The sequence below is a fragment of the Falco cherrug genome, chromosome 14 (assembly GCF_023634085.1).
Source record: "Falco cherrug isolate bFalChe1 chromosome 14, bFalChe1.pri, whole genome shotgun sequence".
NCBI classification, from domain to species: Eukaryota; Metazoa; Chordata; class Aves; order Falconiformes; family Falconidae; genus Falco; species Falco cherrug.
The window spans coordinates 20,690,466-20,709,432 of NC_073710.1; the positions used below are offsets into that span (position 1 = coordinate 20,690,466).

At 45.6% G+C, this 18,967-nt stretch overlaps 1 protein-coding gene across 6 annotated transcripts in view; it reads right to left on the reverse strand.

Moving 5' to 3' along the window:
• The window catches only part of KLHDC4 (kelch domain containing 4), a 30,139-nt gene extending 13,022 nt beyond the window's left edge, over window positions 1–17,117 (reverse strand). The window contains exons 1-7 of one of the 6 annotated variants that reach the window (XM_014278197.3): window positions 16,886–17,117; window positions 15,590–15,681; window positions 14,518–14,596; window positions 13,453–13,551; window positions 10,187–10,323; window positions 2,694–2,786; window positions 1,624–1,783 (exon numbers count right to left, since the gene is read on the reverse strand). In XM_014278197.3, the coding sequence (XP_014133672.1) occupies window positions 1,624–1,783; window positions 2,694–2,786; window positions 10,187–10,323; window positions 13,453–13,551; window positions 14,518–14,596; window positions 15,590–15,681; window positions 16,886–16,984 (759 nt within the window). In that variant the 5' untranslated portion in view covers window positions 16,985–17,117. Of the gene's footprint in view, window positions 1–1,623; window positions 1,784–2,693; window positions 2,787–9,300; window positions 9,386–10,186; window positions 10,324–12,451; window positions 12,594–13,452; window positions 13,552–14,517; window positions 14,597–15,589; window positions 15,682–16,885 lie in introns of those variants that run through there. The other 5 variants (XM_005432289.4, XM_027802190.2, XM_027802202.2 and 2 more) reach the window with 5 other exon arrangements.
• Window positions 17,118–18,967: the final 1,850 nt, after the last annotated feature.

Below are 18,967 nucleotides of genomic sequence, written 5' to 3' on the forward strand. Positions count from 1 at the left end.
GCAGACTTAGCTCTTTATTACAAAGAAAGCAGATTCGTAACAAGAGTGGTTATTTTAATCTAAAAGCTGTTCTCCGAGCTGGAAAGGAACTGCACCCAGCTCTTATGCTTGCCCAGTGCCCGGCATAAAGGCTGAGGGCAGCTTTGCATTACCCCATCCCTTCTACTGCAGTTGTATTAGCTCTAAGCCAGAGCAGTGTGACACAGCCCACCCTCGTAAAGTGGTATAGAACCAACTGCAAACACTTGTCAACTTTTATATTTCCATGGGGCTCGGTGTGCACTTGAAACCCAGCTGCTTTCAGTAGCCACGAGATCCACATCTAGCATAGCATGCAGGCTCATGCTTCCTTCCCACCCTCAAGAGTGAGGAAACGGGACAGAGAAAGGAAGAGGACAAAGCCCTTTCGGGCAGAAAATGCCTCTGTATTGTTACTGCTATTTAATCAAATGCACATCTGATGAAATAAGAGCCCCAAGCGCAGGCCGTGAGGAGGCACAAATGCTTCTAAATATATAGACAGACTATCTTCCCTTTCCCTGCTTTTCTTCTTTGTGCATTTATTCACGTTAGAATAACAACGCGTCCTTCTCCCCCAGCAATGCACTGCTGGAAGCAATGCCTTTCCACTGAGACAGCAGCAGCAGGATCCGGGTCTTCTGTCTGCATTTGCAACATTAAAAGCTTTTGCAGGAGCCTTTTGCTCAATGAAATATTTACTTCCTCCTGCCCAGCATGGAGACAGGGATACTTGGTCAACGAGGACATATGGTCTAAAGGCTATCCAGTATAAATTACCATGATTAACAAAGCAAGCAGCAGAGCAGAGGAAGCCTGGTGCTCATCAGAAGTCTTCCTTAGCTTATTGAGTTTGCTAACTAGTGCTGCTCCCTTAACCCTTTCACTGATGTAAGAAAATACAAGCCTCCTGGCAACTGCTGCTTTTAACCTGCAAGTACTGGAACACAGATGAGTACTACTTGAGAATGCTTTAAGTTGGCAGTAACCACCATTGCCAAAAAATGTCATTTCTCCCAGCTGCTTATTCCTACCTCTGTGATACCACCTTCTTACATTAGATTAGCAGGGAGAATAAAACACATATTTTAACCAAGATAAGCTCATCAAACAGCACACAAAAGGCACAACTGGAAGGTGCCTCCTTTGGCAGTAGCACTGCAAACCAGTTCCTGTGTACTAACAATCCAAGGGCACAACTATACATTTGCTCCAAGCTGGCATAACCACAGGCTAACACGCACTCTCATTACCAGTGTTTTTTGGACATCTGGCAGCTGCCTGACACGTGGAAACACTGTCAGTCAAGCAGCAGGAAATAAAGTGACAAGATCACTAAATCTTGCACTGGAGACAAGGCTTGCGAAGAAGCAGAGGGAAGCAGCAGTGCAGAGATCTGTGTTGCTCTCCCAGGCTGTAAGCCTGCTGCCCTCTCCAAGTAGGGCTACGCAGCCAATACAGGCCAAGACCATTCCATCAGCCCCACTTATGCAACCTGAGTTTGTCACATTTTAGTTTTCACTTTAGCCCCTTAGTTTTTCCATCAACTATTCTGTTTAGAATCTAGGAAGTAACCGCCCTGCCTTACCACAAAAACTCTCCTACCTGTTTGGAGTAGCCTCCATAGATGATTATGCTGCCCTCAGGACTGGCAGCCATTTGACACCCAGATCTTGGAGCAGGCCCGATCCCCGATGGAGCCAGCTTGCTCCAGGTGAAGGAGTCCAGGTTGAAGGCATACACATCGTTGTAATAGATGTAATCTCTAGAGAGAACAAATTGGCACATCAAAGATTTTTTAATAGTCACCATTTAAGACAGCATAAAATATCATCTCAGGAACTGCACCAGGAACCTCTGAAGAGGTACAGCACCTTATTCAGCTTCTTGCATTTATGACTTTTCTCCTTCTGTAGCAATGCACAAAAGATTTGTTCCAGTGAGGATTATTATTTCAGTGCAACAATTTGCATTTGACAACACTCCTTTAAGCAAGACCTCTCTGGTTTCTTTTTTACCCATGTCATTCCTTACTACAACAGAGGTTTCATTAACTTATTGGAGTTAACATGGTCCAAGGTAACTTAAACCGGAACAGAAAAGATCAAAACAGATTAGAGCTACGTTTGTCTAGGAGGGTGGGAAAAATATACATATGCCCTCTCCTCCTTCTACTGGCCAGCTCACAAACTGCTAGCAGAAAACGCTCTGCACAGGTTAAACTCCCAAGGACACAGCCAAAGCGAGGGAGGGCTTTGCAGCTTGCATTGTGCTCCCAGGGACCGTGGTTATGCCACTTACTGTTTCTGAGACAATATGTAGCTCCACTCTCTTCACAGTCCCCATGTGTAACTCTGACCTCATGTAGTACGTGAGAGCCTACTGAGAAGATGCTTCCAGGAAGACAGAGCTCTTTGACAAGATTCAGAGGCCAAAAGTGATGTATTGAGCTTTAGCTACAAGGATGAGTAGCTACTTCAGTGATCAGCTAAGTGGTACAAAGGTTTCTCAAACACTTGAAGACTTTACATCAACATCACTTGTCTTTCTAACATAGTCCAGTTCAGTAATAGTACTGCTGAGGATAATCCTTCCATTAAAGCTCATCTTTCTGTTACTGGTGAAACTGTAAAAACAGAGGATTCAATACCACCAGCCACCCTGCAATAACCCACCTTGCACTCTCATGGAAACCTCCAAAGATGATCAGCTGTCTTTTGCAAGCAACCATTCGATGTCCGCTTCGCCCAGAGGGACCTCCTGATGCCCTGAAATGCAAAGAAATTCCACTGATCAGCAAAATTTCCTCTCTTGTTAATGTGTCAGTCCATTTTTGTTGAAGTCATTTCAGCTGGGCTGGCTGAGTTCAGCTTCTGTTCTCCTGAAATGGGAGACCACAGGGAACTTTGTTGTCTTAATACATATGTATGCTTTTCTCCAGAACAGTGTGTGTGCTCTTCCTGTAACTCTTAGTATTTGCCACACAGGCATTTTGCAGGAACAATTTTATTCCTAGTGATAAGCCGTTTAGTCTCCAACAGCACCCTAAGTCTTGAAGTCTTTTCTGCTATGACTCAGGAGCTAATTTTTCAGGAGTGTTTAATGAATAGCAGTTAACTCCCACAACTGTAGGTAAGACACTCCAGACAGATGCTTTCTCCAAGTACCAAGTAAGAGCCAGAGACTGGCTCTGACATCCACTCTCCTGCAGTCTCAGGAAATCACATGTCCATAGCATCCCCGCTCATCCACCTGCAGTTAAGATATGACATCAAACTAGCGAGAAGACTTTGTAAATTACTTTGATTTCCTCAAGAACAAAAGCACTGCAACAAAACAAGTCATCGTTATTATCTTACACATTAAAAAGCAACTATGCATCACTGTTCTGCTCTTCCAAGCCTTCTTGACCTTTCAGTTAAATGTGCTACTTCCATTTCCAGGAACAAGCAACAACACCCCATCTGTCACATTCAAAAGCTTCACGCGAAGTCAGGCAGCTGGCAACAACATTCCTGAGAGGCAATGAAGAAGCACCTTCCTTCATGCTCACCAACAGACTGAGCACCATATGAGAGAGAACAAAAACAGCTCCAAGAACTCTTAAAACAAAGGCAACTTTAGGCCAAACTGCACAGGAAACAGCATTTTGCTTTGTGTGTTCCCTGCCCCCATGGACTAATCAATCACATTTTCACTCTTGCTGTGGAGTTTCCCAAAGTGCACACAGTGAGCACCACTGAACTCAGCAAGACTTCTCAAATAGGCAGTGTTAACATGTGTTAAGTGGTTGCAGAATCAGGGCCTAAATAAGTATGAAACCTGCTCACTGTTAAAAACAACAGCAAAACCTAAACCCACAACCCTACTGCTACACTTTAACTGACAGCAGGTGGCTGTAAAGTGTGGCGATAGGTTTCCGTGGAGAGAGAAAATGAGGGCCCTTATTTACCATCAGAAATTACAATCTCACACCAGTCATAATGAAAAACTCCAAGCAAAGACAGCAGTGCTTGGTTGAGACTGAATTAATATCGATTGCTTGGACTTTTTATTCTAACAGAGAGTAGGGTTTTCTAGGAGTTTACTGGATTTTTAAGTACCACCCTACAGAACAGCACCTCTAGTATTAATTTCACCAAGATCTGAAATCACTATTTTCTCTTCTGTAACAAAGCTCCCACATTATTATTCCAAAGGATGACACCTTTAAATTATTTTTTTAAAGGAAAGAAGGAACTGAAAATCTACAAACATTAACAATCCTGTTCTCAGAAAGCATCTGCCTTGCTTCTCAAACAGGTTTCCTCCAAGTCAAAACTCAATTCCGAACAATGAAAAGTTTATTCATTGATGTGTGTGTTCTAATAAACAAGCTCCCACAAATGTACAATTAACTCAAAGTCACAAAAAAACTCCTCCAGTCAGGGGCTGGGTTGGAATTCAATGAAGCCTCACTGCCACCAGCATCACCTGCTCTCAATCATAAGGCTGTGCTCTCTCCTTCCTTTAGACTAGCAACACAAGCTACAAGAACAGGTTCCAAGAGGCCTCACCCTGCACAGTACTGTATCACCTCAGCTTCCCTGGCCTCAACATCACACATTGCAGGGATCAGCTATAAAGGAAAGTTTATAGCCTTTGATGTAAGGACATGCCCTCCTAAACTTGCAACAGCTGCTCTTTGGAAGTATTTTTACACGGAGCTATTCATACAAAGTCCTTTGTCCCCAGTCTCCAGACACAACACTGGAAAAACCAAATGGCACAGCAAAGCAGGACTGGCAGTAATGTCTAACCCTGCTGCCACTCCAGAAGGCACTTGCTGCAAGCTCCAAGACTTGCTTCCCAAATGTGAACTGCCTCCTTTTACCTGTATCACTGCTCACAGTCCAAAACAAGCATTTTGGAAATGGTTTCACAGACTTTATGATTAATACTCTACTTCATGGGGTTGACACCAGAAAGCAGACATGTGGGAGGGAGCTGTAAATTCTCCAGACTTTTTTTAAAAATAGATTCAAATATAAGTCTGGAAAAGGACTGGCTCTACACATGTACAGCATGAGTCTGATCAGAACTGCTCCATAAGGAATTTGCTTTTGCTTGTGGAGTTACTTTGGGACTTATAGTAACATAACAGGCCTGAATTCAGCCCCCAGATTCAAGAAGTACTTACATGTCACCCTGGCTACAGACTGCCTAAGCAAATTACCCTTTCATTCATTCCTTCATCCAGAGGATGCTCAGATGAATCTCGTAACCTTTCCATAACAATAGAAGTGATGATGCATAGCATATCCCATCAAAGGGGCATTTCAGGACAAAGCACTTTTATCCTCCAGTACTCGGGGCAGGTGAAGCCCAGGACTTCAGCGTTCAGTTTTAAGTCTTACACCTGTGAATGCAAACAAGCATTCTGTCCAGCGGCACACACAGCATACCCACATGCTCATACGCTCAGTTAGGAAGCACACCAGTGAAGGAATATGCAATTGCCACAAGGGACAAAATCCTCAAATCAAATTCCTTGCAAGGACAATCAACAGTTGTACATCTGGATCCTAATCTACCGAAGAACAAGCTCACAGGGCTCACTTCTGGGCTGACAGAGGAAGTCTACTCAACAGCACACCAAAATACCCTTCTTTTCTTCAAGCACCAACACACTTTTCTACCTTATGTTGCAGGACCTGATCCTTCTGGTGACAGGTAGCACATGAGCAAGAAGAGCCGTCAGTCAGAAACAAACCTATGCTGAAAGGCATCCTGTACTGCAGCGACTGCTCCAGTTCTCTCTGTAAACAGCGTTAAACACACTTGTGAAATGCTACCCTGAAATATTTATAGCACCACATCTCACAAAACTGTTATGGGAAGTTATCATTAACATTCCAGTATTAAAGGGAAGGGAGTTATATAGGCTCAAAAGAATGACAAAGAACTACACAGAAGAGGGATCTGCCAGTTCCCAAGCACAACCCCAAAGCATGATGCTCCTTGTTCTCTTTGAGAAAGAGTGCACTGGGCCACGCAAAGCTGAATAAGAATGTTCTCTCTAGGAAGGAATGAGGCAATTAGGCTAAAATATTACTTAGCTCTAAGGCAGAGTAACAAACAGTTCATGCGCTAAGGCAACCTTGTGCATCACACACACAATAAGCTGGTTCCAGTAAGTCAAAGTCAGTTGCTGGCAAGTCTTCTAATGGGCTGGGATTTGTTCTGTTTGGACCATCTTTGTGCATGCAAAATGCAAGTAAATATAGCAATTTTTAACTCTGTCAAGCAGATTGGCACCACTGTGCTCTGTGTGAGGAGATAATGGAGATCCACTTCCCCAGCAGCCTTTGCAGACGCTGCACAGGGATGTTATTCACAGGGAAGAGTCATTCCAGGTCTTCTCTTCAAAAGTGTTTTATAGCCAAGCCTCTTATGGCACTAAGATGGTCTGTGGCATGAACTGTAGGCCATGAAGGACAACATAATTGTCTGAAATATAAGCTGTGGCGCTGGAATACCTAGATTTCCTAGAACTGCAAGTTCAGATCACAGCAGGGTCAGCTTAGCTATTCAGTCCATGCAAACCAAATACATTTAAAATCACCTGAAACAGGGTACATGGTTCTTCCCATGCGGAAGAGAAACAGAAACTTTGTCTCTTATACAGTCATTTCTTAATGACTAATTATGTTCCTCTATTATTTGCACCAAAATGAAGTCTTCCAAACCCAACTGAGTTTACCCAGTGCTGGTCTGTACCCCACATACCTATCACCAGGCATTTATTCAGGTAACACTGCTACCACATCAGACACATGAAATTATTGTTTGGCCTCCTATGTGAAGGCTTGTTACACCAGTTATATACCACCACAACCCACCAAATCCACACAATCTGCCCCCTCCACTTAAGTCTTCCCAAACATGTTCACCCTCCCAATACCACTAGTCCCCTAGCTGACCCCCACTGTCACCAGTCATCCCAGCTGGTTAATGACAATCCACAATAAGCAAGTGCTTGACTTCAGACAGCCGTGAGAAACCTATGTAGAAAAATGACAGCAGCAATGGAGTTCCCTGGCAACAAAAGCAAAATACTGAAGGAAGGGAAATGCAGCACATGTTATGATCATAGTTTTAAAAGAAGCAGAAAAATTCCTCGTACAACTCAGTCCTCCATGCCCTTTCCTCTTCCCCTTTCTATGCAGACTGTAATCAAGATGCCATATGGAAAAGCAAAGAGGCAGCAGAAACTTATTTTCACACTCAGTCAGGTTAGCATTAAAACAAAGACATCCCCTCCCAGCCTTCTCTGCCAGATGCCTCATCAATGCAGTTCTTGGAGCTCTGCCCAAGGATGGGGAGGAAATGTATGTTGTTTCACATGAACACTAAGACCAGGACACTGTCATTTTCAAAATTCCAGCAAGGCTGAAAGACAGACATCCACCCAAACACATCAGGAAGCTCCAACTGAGTAGATCCTGTATAGGGCGGGGAGAAAGAAAAGATCACCTCTTCAGGGCACTTTCAACCATATAATTTATGATGCTCACTTAGTAGATAAGAGGATAGATGTTTTCTAAGAAACACTGAAGATCAGTGTCTCCAAACACATCGTCCCACTGTGTCAGGGCAGCCAAGGTGACATGTGACAACCAATACCTGGGAACAGAGGGCAGCTCTAGGCAGCCTGAAGAACATCGTACCTAGAACTTGCTCCCTCAGTGGGACCAGGCACTCACCTTGCCAATCCGGCTCCCTCCCCACTAACTGTAACAACCCATCTCACCAGAACCTCTTGCCATGGTTTTAGTCGCTTGGGGCATCCTGTGACTCACAGCACATGTAAACGTCACGCTCAGCTCCAGGGAGGGAACAGGTTATTTTGCAGTATAAGTTACACTCAGCATCCTCAAGGCTGCTCTCCCTCATGGGATAAGATACAGGACGAGCAGAACCTCATAACCACCTTGTTTCCTCTTCCCAGGCAGGTCAGGTACTGCAGCATTTCTTTTGGGAGTGGAAAACCCTAAATCAGCTCTACAGCAAAGCATCTACAAACCCACAAGAGAACAATTTGCGCCATCGGTGGTGGAGCTAACGAAGCCTCATCTGGATTCTCCAATGGCTCACAAAAAAACAATCTCCCGCCCTCACTCTCTCTGCAGCTGGGTATTAACACTGCTGTCTGGTGAGGACTTTCTCAACCAAGAGTTTGGTTGAAATGTCAACCCCTTCTCTCAGCAGGGACTCTATGGCGAGCATCACTTCCTCCCCCTCGCCTGCTTACATGAAACTGGTAGGGATGTAATGCATTTGAGTTCATCCCCTTTATTTGGCCGAGACTGAGCAAGGGATTCAGAAGTTATTTTGGGGGAGCTGGGTAGGGGTGCAGTCACAGTCATTACGTCAGCTTCTTCCTAACAACAATAGGCAGATCAGCCTGCACACTGACAGGTCTTTTTAATCCCTGCACCTCTTAAAGAGCCCTCCATCATACTGAAGGGTTTCTCTCACCCCCCACTTCTCAATGACAAGCAGGGCTCACTACAGTAAACCTGGCTTCCTATAACATTACAAATTAAAGCTGTTATTACATTAACACTGTCAGGTCTGGAGCCAAGAACCACAATGATGGACAGGAACCAGCCACTTAAAAATTGAAGAGTTATCCCTCAGCCTCCCAGAGCTACTCAAAAGGACGATCCCTGGATTCTTGCAGAGCAGTCAGCTGCCAGATCCTGTGCTGTGAGGCATCCTTCTAACCCAGCCGGCTTTGGACTCCTTGGGATTTTGTGCTTTGGCTGTATATGCCCCCCCTTCCACACCAGAGTCACTTCAGTGCTACATTAACATCAGTAAAATTAGACCTTCACATTTTCCCCTTGTCAAGCAATGTCAATGCAACCATTTCACAGGGAGTGGGAAAAAGGCAGACAGGCACGATGACTCACTGCGTGGCCTCAGGCATGTGCCAAGGCAGAGCCAGAGTATCCATCTCTGTACAGCTCAGTCCTAACCCACCCTCTCAATTACTGTGCAGGAAGAGACAGACACAGGTAACAGGCACCCACACCCTGTAAGCAGGGCGAAAAGTGAACGACCTAGGCAGATTCAAGGCTTCCCACCTGAAAGAAGGACACAGAGCTCATAACCACGACCTCCATGGGTCAAACAGATCAGCAGTGCTCAAAAGCTGCTGCTTTCCCCAGTGCCGCTTCAAAGGTCAGCTGCACAAGAAGTCACAGCACAGCTTTGGGTGGACTGGAATAATCTTACCGTCAAGACAATCCCAAGGTCCAAGAGAAAGTTTGTGTCAAAGTCAGAACCAAAGCCACATGTCCTGCCTCTCCGTTCACTGGATGACCCACCAGACCTCTTCTTTTCTGATGCATATATAAACATAAGCAGCAAAACCAAGAAGCCAAAGGTAAAGGAAATATTAGCAGAGGACTTTAGGCCAGATCCACACAAGGTACGTAGACACTTTAACTCCTATCAAAAACTACTAGGGCTTTTGGCACTATCTGCTTTGACAGGCCTGAATTATTGGCTTGTTTATCCCACGGGATCTTGAAGCAGCAAATGTCAATTACCAGGAGCACAGCTGGCTCTGTGGATAGATACAAGCTGTCTTCTCAAGCAATGGTAAAATTGAGAGATCCTTGTACTGGTCTTGTACAACCCAGTCAGGAGGAGCCCAGACAGATGGAACAAGAAGTACCGTTTTGATGCTGGACGTCATCTACACCCACCACGTTTGGGAGGACGGAGTGCTTTTCATCATACTCCTTCCTTCAGTTAAAGTAACACCCAAGCAAACCCATGCTCCAAAAAAATCACATACTAAATAAAATAGCTTTGGCCTCAATAGAGTTGGAACACATCTCTCATTTCCACTTCATTCTGGTGGCTGTCCTCTCCACCATTCTAGGGCAGGCACCTCTGTACTCAAGGGAGAGATGGGCAGACAGCTGGGAAATCACAGCACTATGCCAGGAATCAAACTTAGATGACACCGGCACAGTTTCTCCTGAGGTCAACACCACTGACTTCAGAACACATCACAGAATCATAAAATACCAGTTAGAAGGGACCTCAAGAATCATCTGGTTCGACCTTTCTTGGCAAAAACACAGTGTAGTCAAGATGGCCCATCACTTACTTGATCTGCTCCCAGGTCTTGGTAGACAAATGCAGGACCCAGAGATCCTTGTAATGATAGAACTGTTCCCCATTGGGAGATGCAAACTCCCCGCCAAATATCCACAGCTGCCCACCGGCTGTAGGCACCACTGCTGCCTGCCAGAAGAAGGAAGAGCTGGATCAGACAAGGGTTCAGAAACCAGTGACAGGAGAACTTTCAATTGGATGTGCAGCTGTCTCCAAATACCAGAGAGCAGACAAGTGGCAGTGGCTGCTGCCGCCCTGCTTGACAATAGCAGCTCTCTGGGGCTGAAGGATGAGGAATGGCTGAAGGATGAGGAATTTCAAATGCAGTTTACTCATTGCTTAGCACACCTTTCCTATTGCAAAGGAAAGCTGGCCAAGGAGCAGGGCTTTTCTGACCTCCTAGCATCTTGAATTCCAGTTCTACAAATTCAACGTTCCTTGGGAATCATCTTGGGATTTAGTTTAACCACAATTGTTCAGACCTCTCTGTCCACAAAAAGGAAACCTCCCCACAACTAAGGCTCAGCAACATTTCACCCATCCTTTAGTCACATAAATAGCATCCTGCAGAAGACATACTGAGGCTGGTGAACCCTAAGCCATGGGAGGAACAGGGGTGCTTCCTGCCTCCAAGACACATCTAACATCCCAGCACCAGGCAGGCACAGCGATGCAAGGAAAAGTCTTTTGGAAAAAGCCATTAACAGTGCACAACTGCCCTTCGCAGTTTTTGCAGATTATAAAACAACAAGCAGTAAAGAAGTCAAGCTGCAGTACAAGTCCAAACCTGGCACCTCCCAAGACATGAAAAGCACTACTGCTCACTCTGAAGAAAAAACACCAACCAACACCACTCAACCAAAAAACCCACCCCAAACACAGAAGGAAATGCACAGCATTTGGACAAGAGCAGACTGGTGCTGCTTTAATTAGGGCAAGTAGCAGAGAGAAGAATATCAAAGGGTTTTGTGGGTTTTTTTTTTGTTTTGGTGGTTTGTTTTCTTTTGGACAGAGCAGCACTAAAACACTGTTGCAATGCAAGCTGACAGCTGAAAGCAGGGAAAGAAGAGCAAGACTCTACTTCATTAAAATTATCTGTGTAAGCACTAAGAAAGAAGGAAGGAATCCCAAAAAGGAAACTATGTGACTATGCAAATTTCTTCTTGACTGGGACCTCTTTGGTTATTTACACTATAAATAAATTCTTCCACACATGTTTTTTCCAGGGTACACATTATAGATTAACATTGGGATAATGATCTCTTTCTTCAGAAGGGCTTCATTACCTGCCAATCTTTCCCAAAAAACAGCAAAGATTTTTAGCATCAGATGCACGACTGTGATGCAACATAAACCAGCCTATATATGCAACGATTAAACACATGAGAAAATATCGGGGGGGGGGGGGGGGGGGGGGGGGGGGCAAGCAGGATTTGTGGGAACATGAAGTTACCTAAACAAAGGGGACACATGCCTGATTTTCATGGGTATCTAAGCATTTAAAAGTTTAAAGGGAAGGTATATGCAACGGCCTGCTCATACTTGTGTGTGACCTTTTGAAAAGCTGGCTTGAAATTCATTACATAGCCAAACCTTTTCCTTAAACAACTGACAACACCCATCCATAGCTATTCTCGCCTCAGCTCTGTTGAACTGATGGAATGAAGCCAGTGTAATTCAAACAGAGCATCATGTGTCAGAGACCAGAGATGACAAATAAGACTGAAAACATGCACATACAAACCCACAGACAAGCTTCTGTTTATTTTTAATGCATATTCTGCATTAGCTCAAAGTCACAAGGAAGACAACAGACCAGCCAACTAACAAGGCTGAACTGCCTCCTGTGCAACTCTAATTCTTAGACAGAAAACTTATTGTTGAAGCAGGACTCCTCAGCTACGTTTCTGATTTTATTTTTGTTGCAATCCAGGTGCTCCCTGATGCACAGTCTGCCCGCTCAGTTCAGATTCAGCTGCTAGACAGCCATCTGCTGGCTACCAACACCAGCAAGCACCTCTCAACTCCACACCCGCAAAGCAATCCCTGTTCGCCTAGGGAAACAAACATTCAGATTTATGGTCTCCTCCTGGAATTTGGCCTCTGAAGTCAAGGTCCATTTTAAGCACCACAAGGTAGCCCAAAAATCAAGCCAGAACCTTTCAATTCAAGAAAGGACACACACCTCAGAGCAAGACTGATATTTAGACATAGTATAACAAAGGTCCATGAACCTAACCAGGGTACTGGATCTTACCAGAAAGCTCTGAAGAGCTTTGGCCGTAGGTAGGAAAATAACATTTGCATCCTGTATGGCAGCTTTTGAAATGTACCAGTGACCCAGCCACTTGCTGCAACAGGTAAGATAATCTATCAGACAGCTGGTGAGGGCCACAGACCTGCAAAAAATACAAGTCTTTGGTCCAGTTCCTAATGTGCAGGTGTTCACATAAAGAAAACAAACACAAATCCTTCACTATCACAACCAGTCAGTCACCTTAATAATACAGGCACCAGAGAGGTGAATTCTTGGGGAGTGTCATGATATCCCAGGGCAAACTTAGGTAACTTTGTCTATTGCTCTTAATGACAAAAGAAAAGCAGCCCATCTGCCAAGGAAAAAAAAAAAATAAAAAAATCACAACCCAAAGGCAGGACACACGCAGTCAGTGCTAGCGGTCCATCATGTTGTACAGTTTGGACCCTTGGCAAAGCTCAACTGCTACATGCTAGTAGGGACACCCTACAGTAACGGGTGTTTCACACTGCCGGAGCAGCATTATCTGTAATGCCCATAGATGTAGGCCTGTGGGCATTAAGGAAACAATCATGCACAGCAACTCTGCCATTCACAGCACTTTGATCAAATTCAAAGTTGTACCCTGACCAGCATTTTGAAAATTCAGTGCCACCCTGGGATTATGGATGATTGAGCTGGTCCCTATGTAATACAGCAAAGAGTTCATCTGCAGAAGAAAAGCCTCCCCCATGAGTCCTGCTAGGCCAAGAGATACAATCCCAAATCTTCATTCCACACTTAAAAGTTTCCAGAGGCCACCCAGTGATCAGAGAACACAAGCACCTTGGACAGGCTTGGACAGGCCCCCTCAGCAGAAGAGGTGAAGTGAAATGATTGGCAGCCCCTTACAAGGAGAATGGAAAGTCAGAAACTCTTGGGGCAGTGGGAATCAACTCACATCCATCTTTACCGCAGAATCAGAACAATTCCAACTGCTGCTCTGGCACCCAGTACTTTACCTGGTGAGCACATCGCCTTGGTGGTGGGTTGGGGATCTCTACTTTAGACCAGCTGTTCTTCCGGATGTTGTAAACATACAGTTCATTATACAGGTATGTCTGTTAGAAAGGAAGAGAAAATACACATCACCACAGCTTTCCATTGGACAGGGTCAGTCTGTCCAAGCACGGGCACCCCTGGATGTTGCCTGTGAGTATGGGGGAGGAGCACAGGACCAGCTTTGCAAAGTAACAGCTCACCTGCCTCATCAGGCAGGGAAGGAGGACAACCACCTCCTCCACTAGCCTGCGAGTCAGGAACTTTTTCAGAGTGATCCACTAGACTGGACTGTTCTTTCCCAAACCCTTGGTTAAGCCTACGATAGCGTGAGATATGAGGACTTAAGAAGTTGGAGCTTAACGTAGATGTGCAGGTTAAAGTTGCCCAAACTGCTGCTAAACTCCAGGGACCGGAACAGCGCAAGGTAGGGAAGCAAGCAGAATCAGTTTAACACATCACACTGTGTAATCCTAAGGCCGCCAAATATAATTGGAAGGCTTGAGTTTAAGCTACAGTACATAAAACTTCTTAGGGTCACAAAGACCTGTTTGTCTCCAGCAACACAAGAAACATTTGAAGCTTGCAGAAATTCAGTAACAAGAATGCCCACCTACAAATATTTGCTACTGTACAGATCTCCAGGGCAGGCAATGCCTTGCCAGCAGCAAAACTGCAGAAGTACCTTGTTTTTACAGATGGAAGATAGATATTCTTCAATAGTTACCAAAAATGAGGAGCAGATATGGCTACAATTAAGTCTGGAGAAATTATGAAGCCCTGAAATATTGATGCCGAGACAATCACTCTGACTCCTTAATGGGCTCTAGCATGTCTCCTTCCTGCCAACTGTTCAGGCATGAGACAGTATCACGGCAGAATTAAAAGGCTATTTTGCTCTCATTCAGGAACAAATACATATTTTATGACTGCTGCCTTGAATTTCACTTCAAATGAGACTCATGCAAATTACAGTAAAAGGCAGGGAGTGGGTAGAATAAAGAAGAAAAAATTAAAGTATACATTACTTTTTGGCCATTGAAATATTCACCTCCAAAAAGGATCAATTCATCTTTCTCAGGGTGAGCAGACAGGGAGCCATTCAGCCTGCAAAACAAAGAGGGACGTCCAAAACAGCAGATGTGTAAGGGTTGTGCAAAACTCAGAAGCTTGAAGCCTTTAACTCAGCTAGCACTAGCACCTCTGCCCCCTAGCCACAAAGGTCTCTCCATCATCTGCCAAATTACTAGCCTGCGATACTCACCCCAGGGCTAGAAACTTCTCAAAGAAATTAACTTCTTTAAAACTTTCAACAAGATTAATTTGACACTGTCTGAAATCTTCTCCTATTTTAAGAGCACACGTTACATTGTCATTTAACACGCTTTTTGACGTGAGCTCTTTAATTTTAATGCTGGTGTGTCAAGAACAAAAATTAAGTTTTATGAGGGCACATAACTATGGGTAGAACTGGGCTGTCTCATATCAACTTATCTGCGTCATTATGCTGCAGTCGTCACTGGTCACTGCTCATCTATGTACCACCAGTGTTTTGCACCATCCGGAGATAGACCCCGACTACTCCCAAGGAAGAACTAACTGACCACCGTTAACACCCTTGTGAGATTGAAAGTAATGTACTGACCTCTCCCACTACATCGAGCAGAAAACAGATATCACAGAGAAAGGCATTTATTTAACAAGCCACAGGAAACAGAAATACAGAACCTACAAGTCTGTGGACCCCAAGCTACACTAGATAAAGTGTCTTGTATCTCATGACATATCCTTTTGCCTCTTAAGCCCCTTCAGCTTTCTAGCCCAAACCCAAAACTTCCTCCTAACTTTTCTTTTTCCTCAGAGCTCTGTAATCTAACCCTGCTTTGCCTCCTTTGTGCTGATGGGATGATTAAAAAACAGATTTTAAGGGAAAAAGAAAAACTTTTGGTCCTTTTTTTCACCAGATATTCAATATACAAGGTATTTCTGAAGTCCAGATATAAGCCGTGCCTTCCACTTTCAGGAAATAACTTCACATAAATAAATTTCATTTAAGAGCACCATCAACTGCTGTGTCCAAAGCCTCACAAAATCTCTTACCTGGGTGAGGGGGGTGGGCAGGATGACTCAATTACTTGGGTCTTTTTAGCATCTAAACTCTGGAATTCTGCTATCAGGGCTTCAAGATCCTCCTGAAAATAAAAAGCCAGACTTGAGTTCCTTGACATGCTCAGAGCCACCTGCACACCATAAGAAAACAGCACCCACCCGCACAATTTCCCTTTTTTTAAAAAAAAAAAATCGTCTGCTTAGGTTCCCCTCGTTTCAACTACAATAAATGGATGCTGACTATTTCCACATATGCCTTAAAGATTGGTCTCCCCTAAAACACTAACAAGCAAAGTGCATTTAGTGCATGCCTGCTTTTCCTGCAGCAGAAACACTGCACAAATAGGCAAATAAATGTAAATCATTTAACAAAGTGATGAGCATCTATATGCTCCAATCCAGCCGGTCCTCTTCTGTGTCTGCAATGGAAAAACACCTACATGGAACTGGCAACTCTTTTCTATTCCCAGCTCATACTTTAGCTGGAGAGAAACCTGCACATATTTTTATTCCCTTTCAACTTCCGTCAATTAAAAACAAAAACTGCCTCCACAACTGCACATACACCGAGTTGCAAGTGCAGATGCAGGACTGCAGCTAAGGGGGGGGTTCAGATCCAAGGTCTCTCCTACAACCCCCGTTGTTCACCACCCCCCTTCAGTTACTTTCTGAAGGTCTGGTTGAAGTAGAGATTTCCAAAATCTACGGATTTTGCCTCTGCAGCGTGCAGCCAGTATACATGTACACAGGCACGTTCCTGTCAACACCACGTTTTGACCAGGGAAAGGTAGCCCGTTTAAGGCCTAAATACAAGCACCCAGTCTAGTGAGAGAAACAAACATTTTCCTTTGCTTTTAAGGGCAGAAGAAAAGGGTGGGGGAAATGGAAAGCAAGAACGACCCTTAAATCGCATTTTTTTGTCCTCCTTTTACACCTGCTATCACACACTGCTCCAGCTTTTCACAGATACATGCAAGTCTTCCCGGTGGCAGTTTTCCTGTCACCCCTTACCCTCTCTGCCTCCTTTCCGAGGGCCCTCGCACCCAGGCGGCACAGGCCGGCCCCAGGGGGCTGAACCACGCTACAACCCCTCGCGTCTGGAGACGCTCCTTTGCCATCAGACCGAAATACCCCTGTCTCCGACCCACTCCTCCGACCCCCACCTCCACCGCCACTTTTCCCTTCAGGCCTCGTTCCAGAAAACGCCCCAAGACCCACAGAGAGCCCCAAGGGAGGCCCAGGCCTCGCGGGCCGGGGCAACCAGAGCCCCCCGCTGCCGTCCCTCACCTCTTCTTTCTTGGCTCTGCGGGACACCTTCTTCTCCATCTTCGCGGCCGTCTTCTCGGCTCCCTTCCCCTTCTTTTCCCGCTTCCCCTTCTTCCCCATGGCTGAAAGGCCGGGCTAGGCCGCGACAGCAGCACCGCGCTCGCCGCGCCGCGCTGGCCGCCCCGGGCGCACCGCGAGACGGGCAGCGGCGCCCGCTTCGGCCCGGCACTTTCAGGCTGCGGCCCGCCTCCTGCCCGAGCGGCCTGGCCGCGGGTGCCCCCTATCGGACCAGCGGACTCAGCGCGACCGACAGCAGCGAGGCGCGGCACCCGCCCTTTTCCAGCCTGCCCTTTTCCCGCCCGCGGCTCCCTGCTGGGGTCGGGGCTGAGGGAGGCGGCGGCTGGCCCGGCCCCGTGAGCCCCTGCTGGGCCGGAGAGGGGCCTCAGCGCGGCTTCCCACGCTGTCTGCTACCTGCCCTCAGCGTTCAGACCTTGCTTTGACATACGCTGCTATTTATCCTGCCCTGAGGAGACCGTTGAACCCACAAAATGGCCCCCCTCCCCTCACACAAAATGGCCCCTCCTGAGGAAGCACAGGGCCTAGGGGTCACCTGAGGGCATGAACTAGGTCTTGTGCAAGAATAAAAAAGAACCACGGGCTGAATACTTCAGGGGTAGGGGGGCTGTGCAAGTGTTTTCATTTCAGCTGCCAAATTTTGAAAATGGGGTTTATCTGGGCTAATCCTAGAGAGCTGAGGTGTTGGGAGAGCTGGAGAGAATATGGTAGGTGCTGTGAGGTGATGCTAGGCAGCTGCTTTTTTCCCTTGATGGTAGGCAAGGAATAATAATGATTTGGGGTTTATGTGGTATTTCACACAGACAGTGAGCCCAGGTAACACCTCTGGGAGAACCCCTCTCTGAACACCTAACCAGTGTGTACGCTGTAAATAGGAGTTGAACTACATCTTTTAGCTGTTTCCTTTCATCCCCCTGCACTTCAAAATTGCCTTTGTGATTGTTTTTCACTCCTGGAGAAGGGGTACAATCATTATATTTTTAACTGAATTCCCACAAAAACCAGCATTGCCTGGAAGCAGGGTGATTTTCATTGCTGCCCAACCCACTGCCTAACCCAAAACCAGCAAGGATATCATCCACTGAAGGTGCAGCTCAGTGCCCACCAAGTTAACCCAAACAGCCAGTACGTGCTGTGGAAATTGCAGGATGAATCCTATGCTTTGAACATCCACCTACAATTGAACCTCAGAGCTTGGAAACACAGCCCCAAAGCCCAGGGGGAAAAGCTGGGAAAATATTTTGAGGCTGCAGACAACATACATCCCAACCAGCATTTTGTTTGTCTGGTGGTTCTGAAAACAATGTAGTTACATCTAAAGCTGCAGCACGTTGATGTTTATGTGCAGGAAGCAAACAGAAAACTATGGAGAGACCAGGTCAAGTGAATGGGGCAATTTCTCAGCCAACACAAAATGCAGGAGCTCTGCCAAGTTCCCTGGTCCTACCCACGGACTAGGAAGCCTCCCTGCTGCTTCTTGGTCTTTAACCTCAAAAAGACACCAGTGTGTGAAAATGCATCCCCTCCTGTTATCTACAGCAGTTTGGTCACCAATTCCTCTGGACCCAGATACTATTGAAACTCATTTTAGGGGGACTTCAAAATGGAAAACGCATCATCTTTGTGAAACCTGCTCTTAAGTCTTCACCAGACATTGGTTTACTGGGGGAGCAAGGAGTCCTTCACCTCATGCAGATCCTGCTCCACTTGCCCCCGTTTGCATCAGCCTTTTGGCTGCTGCTTCATTTGTGGTTATTTCTATAACTGTGCAGAGATCCTCAGCTCTGTGAGCTCACATTTCGTTCTCAAAACTTCTATTTCCATATATCTGAGTGTAGTTTCAGATGTTTGGGGTCATTTGGAGCTAGTCACCACGTGATGAACTGCGTGGGGTAGAACATTCTTGGTGTGAGTTCTCTGATCTCTTGAACTACATAGTCTAGTTTCTCATGGTTTATGTGAAAAAAGTGGATGAAAGGACAAAGAAAACTTTGCACTGCGCTTTGAAAGTACAAAGCACAATATAAG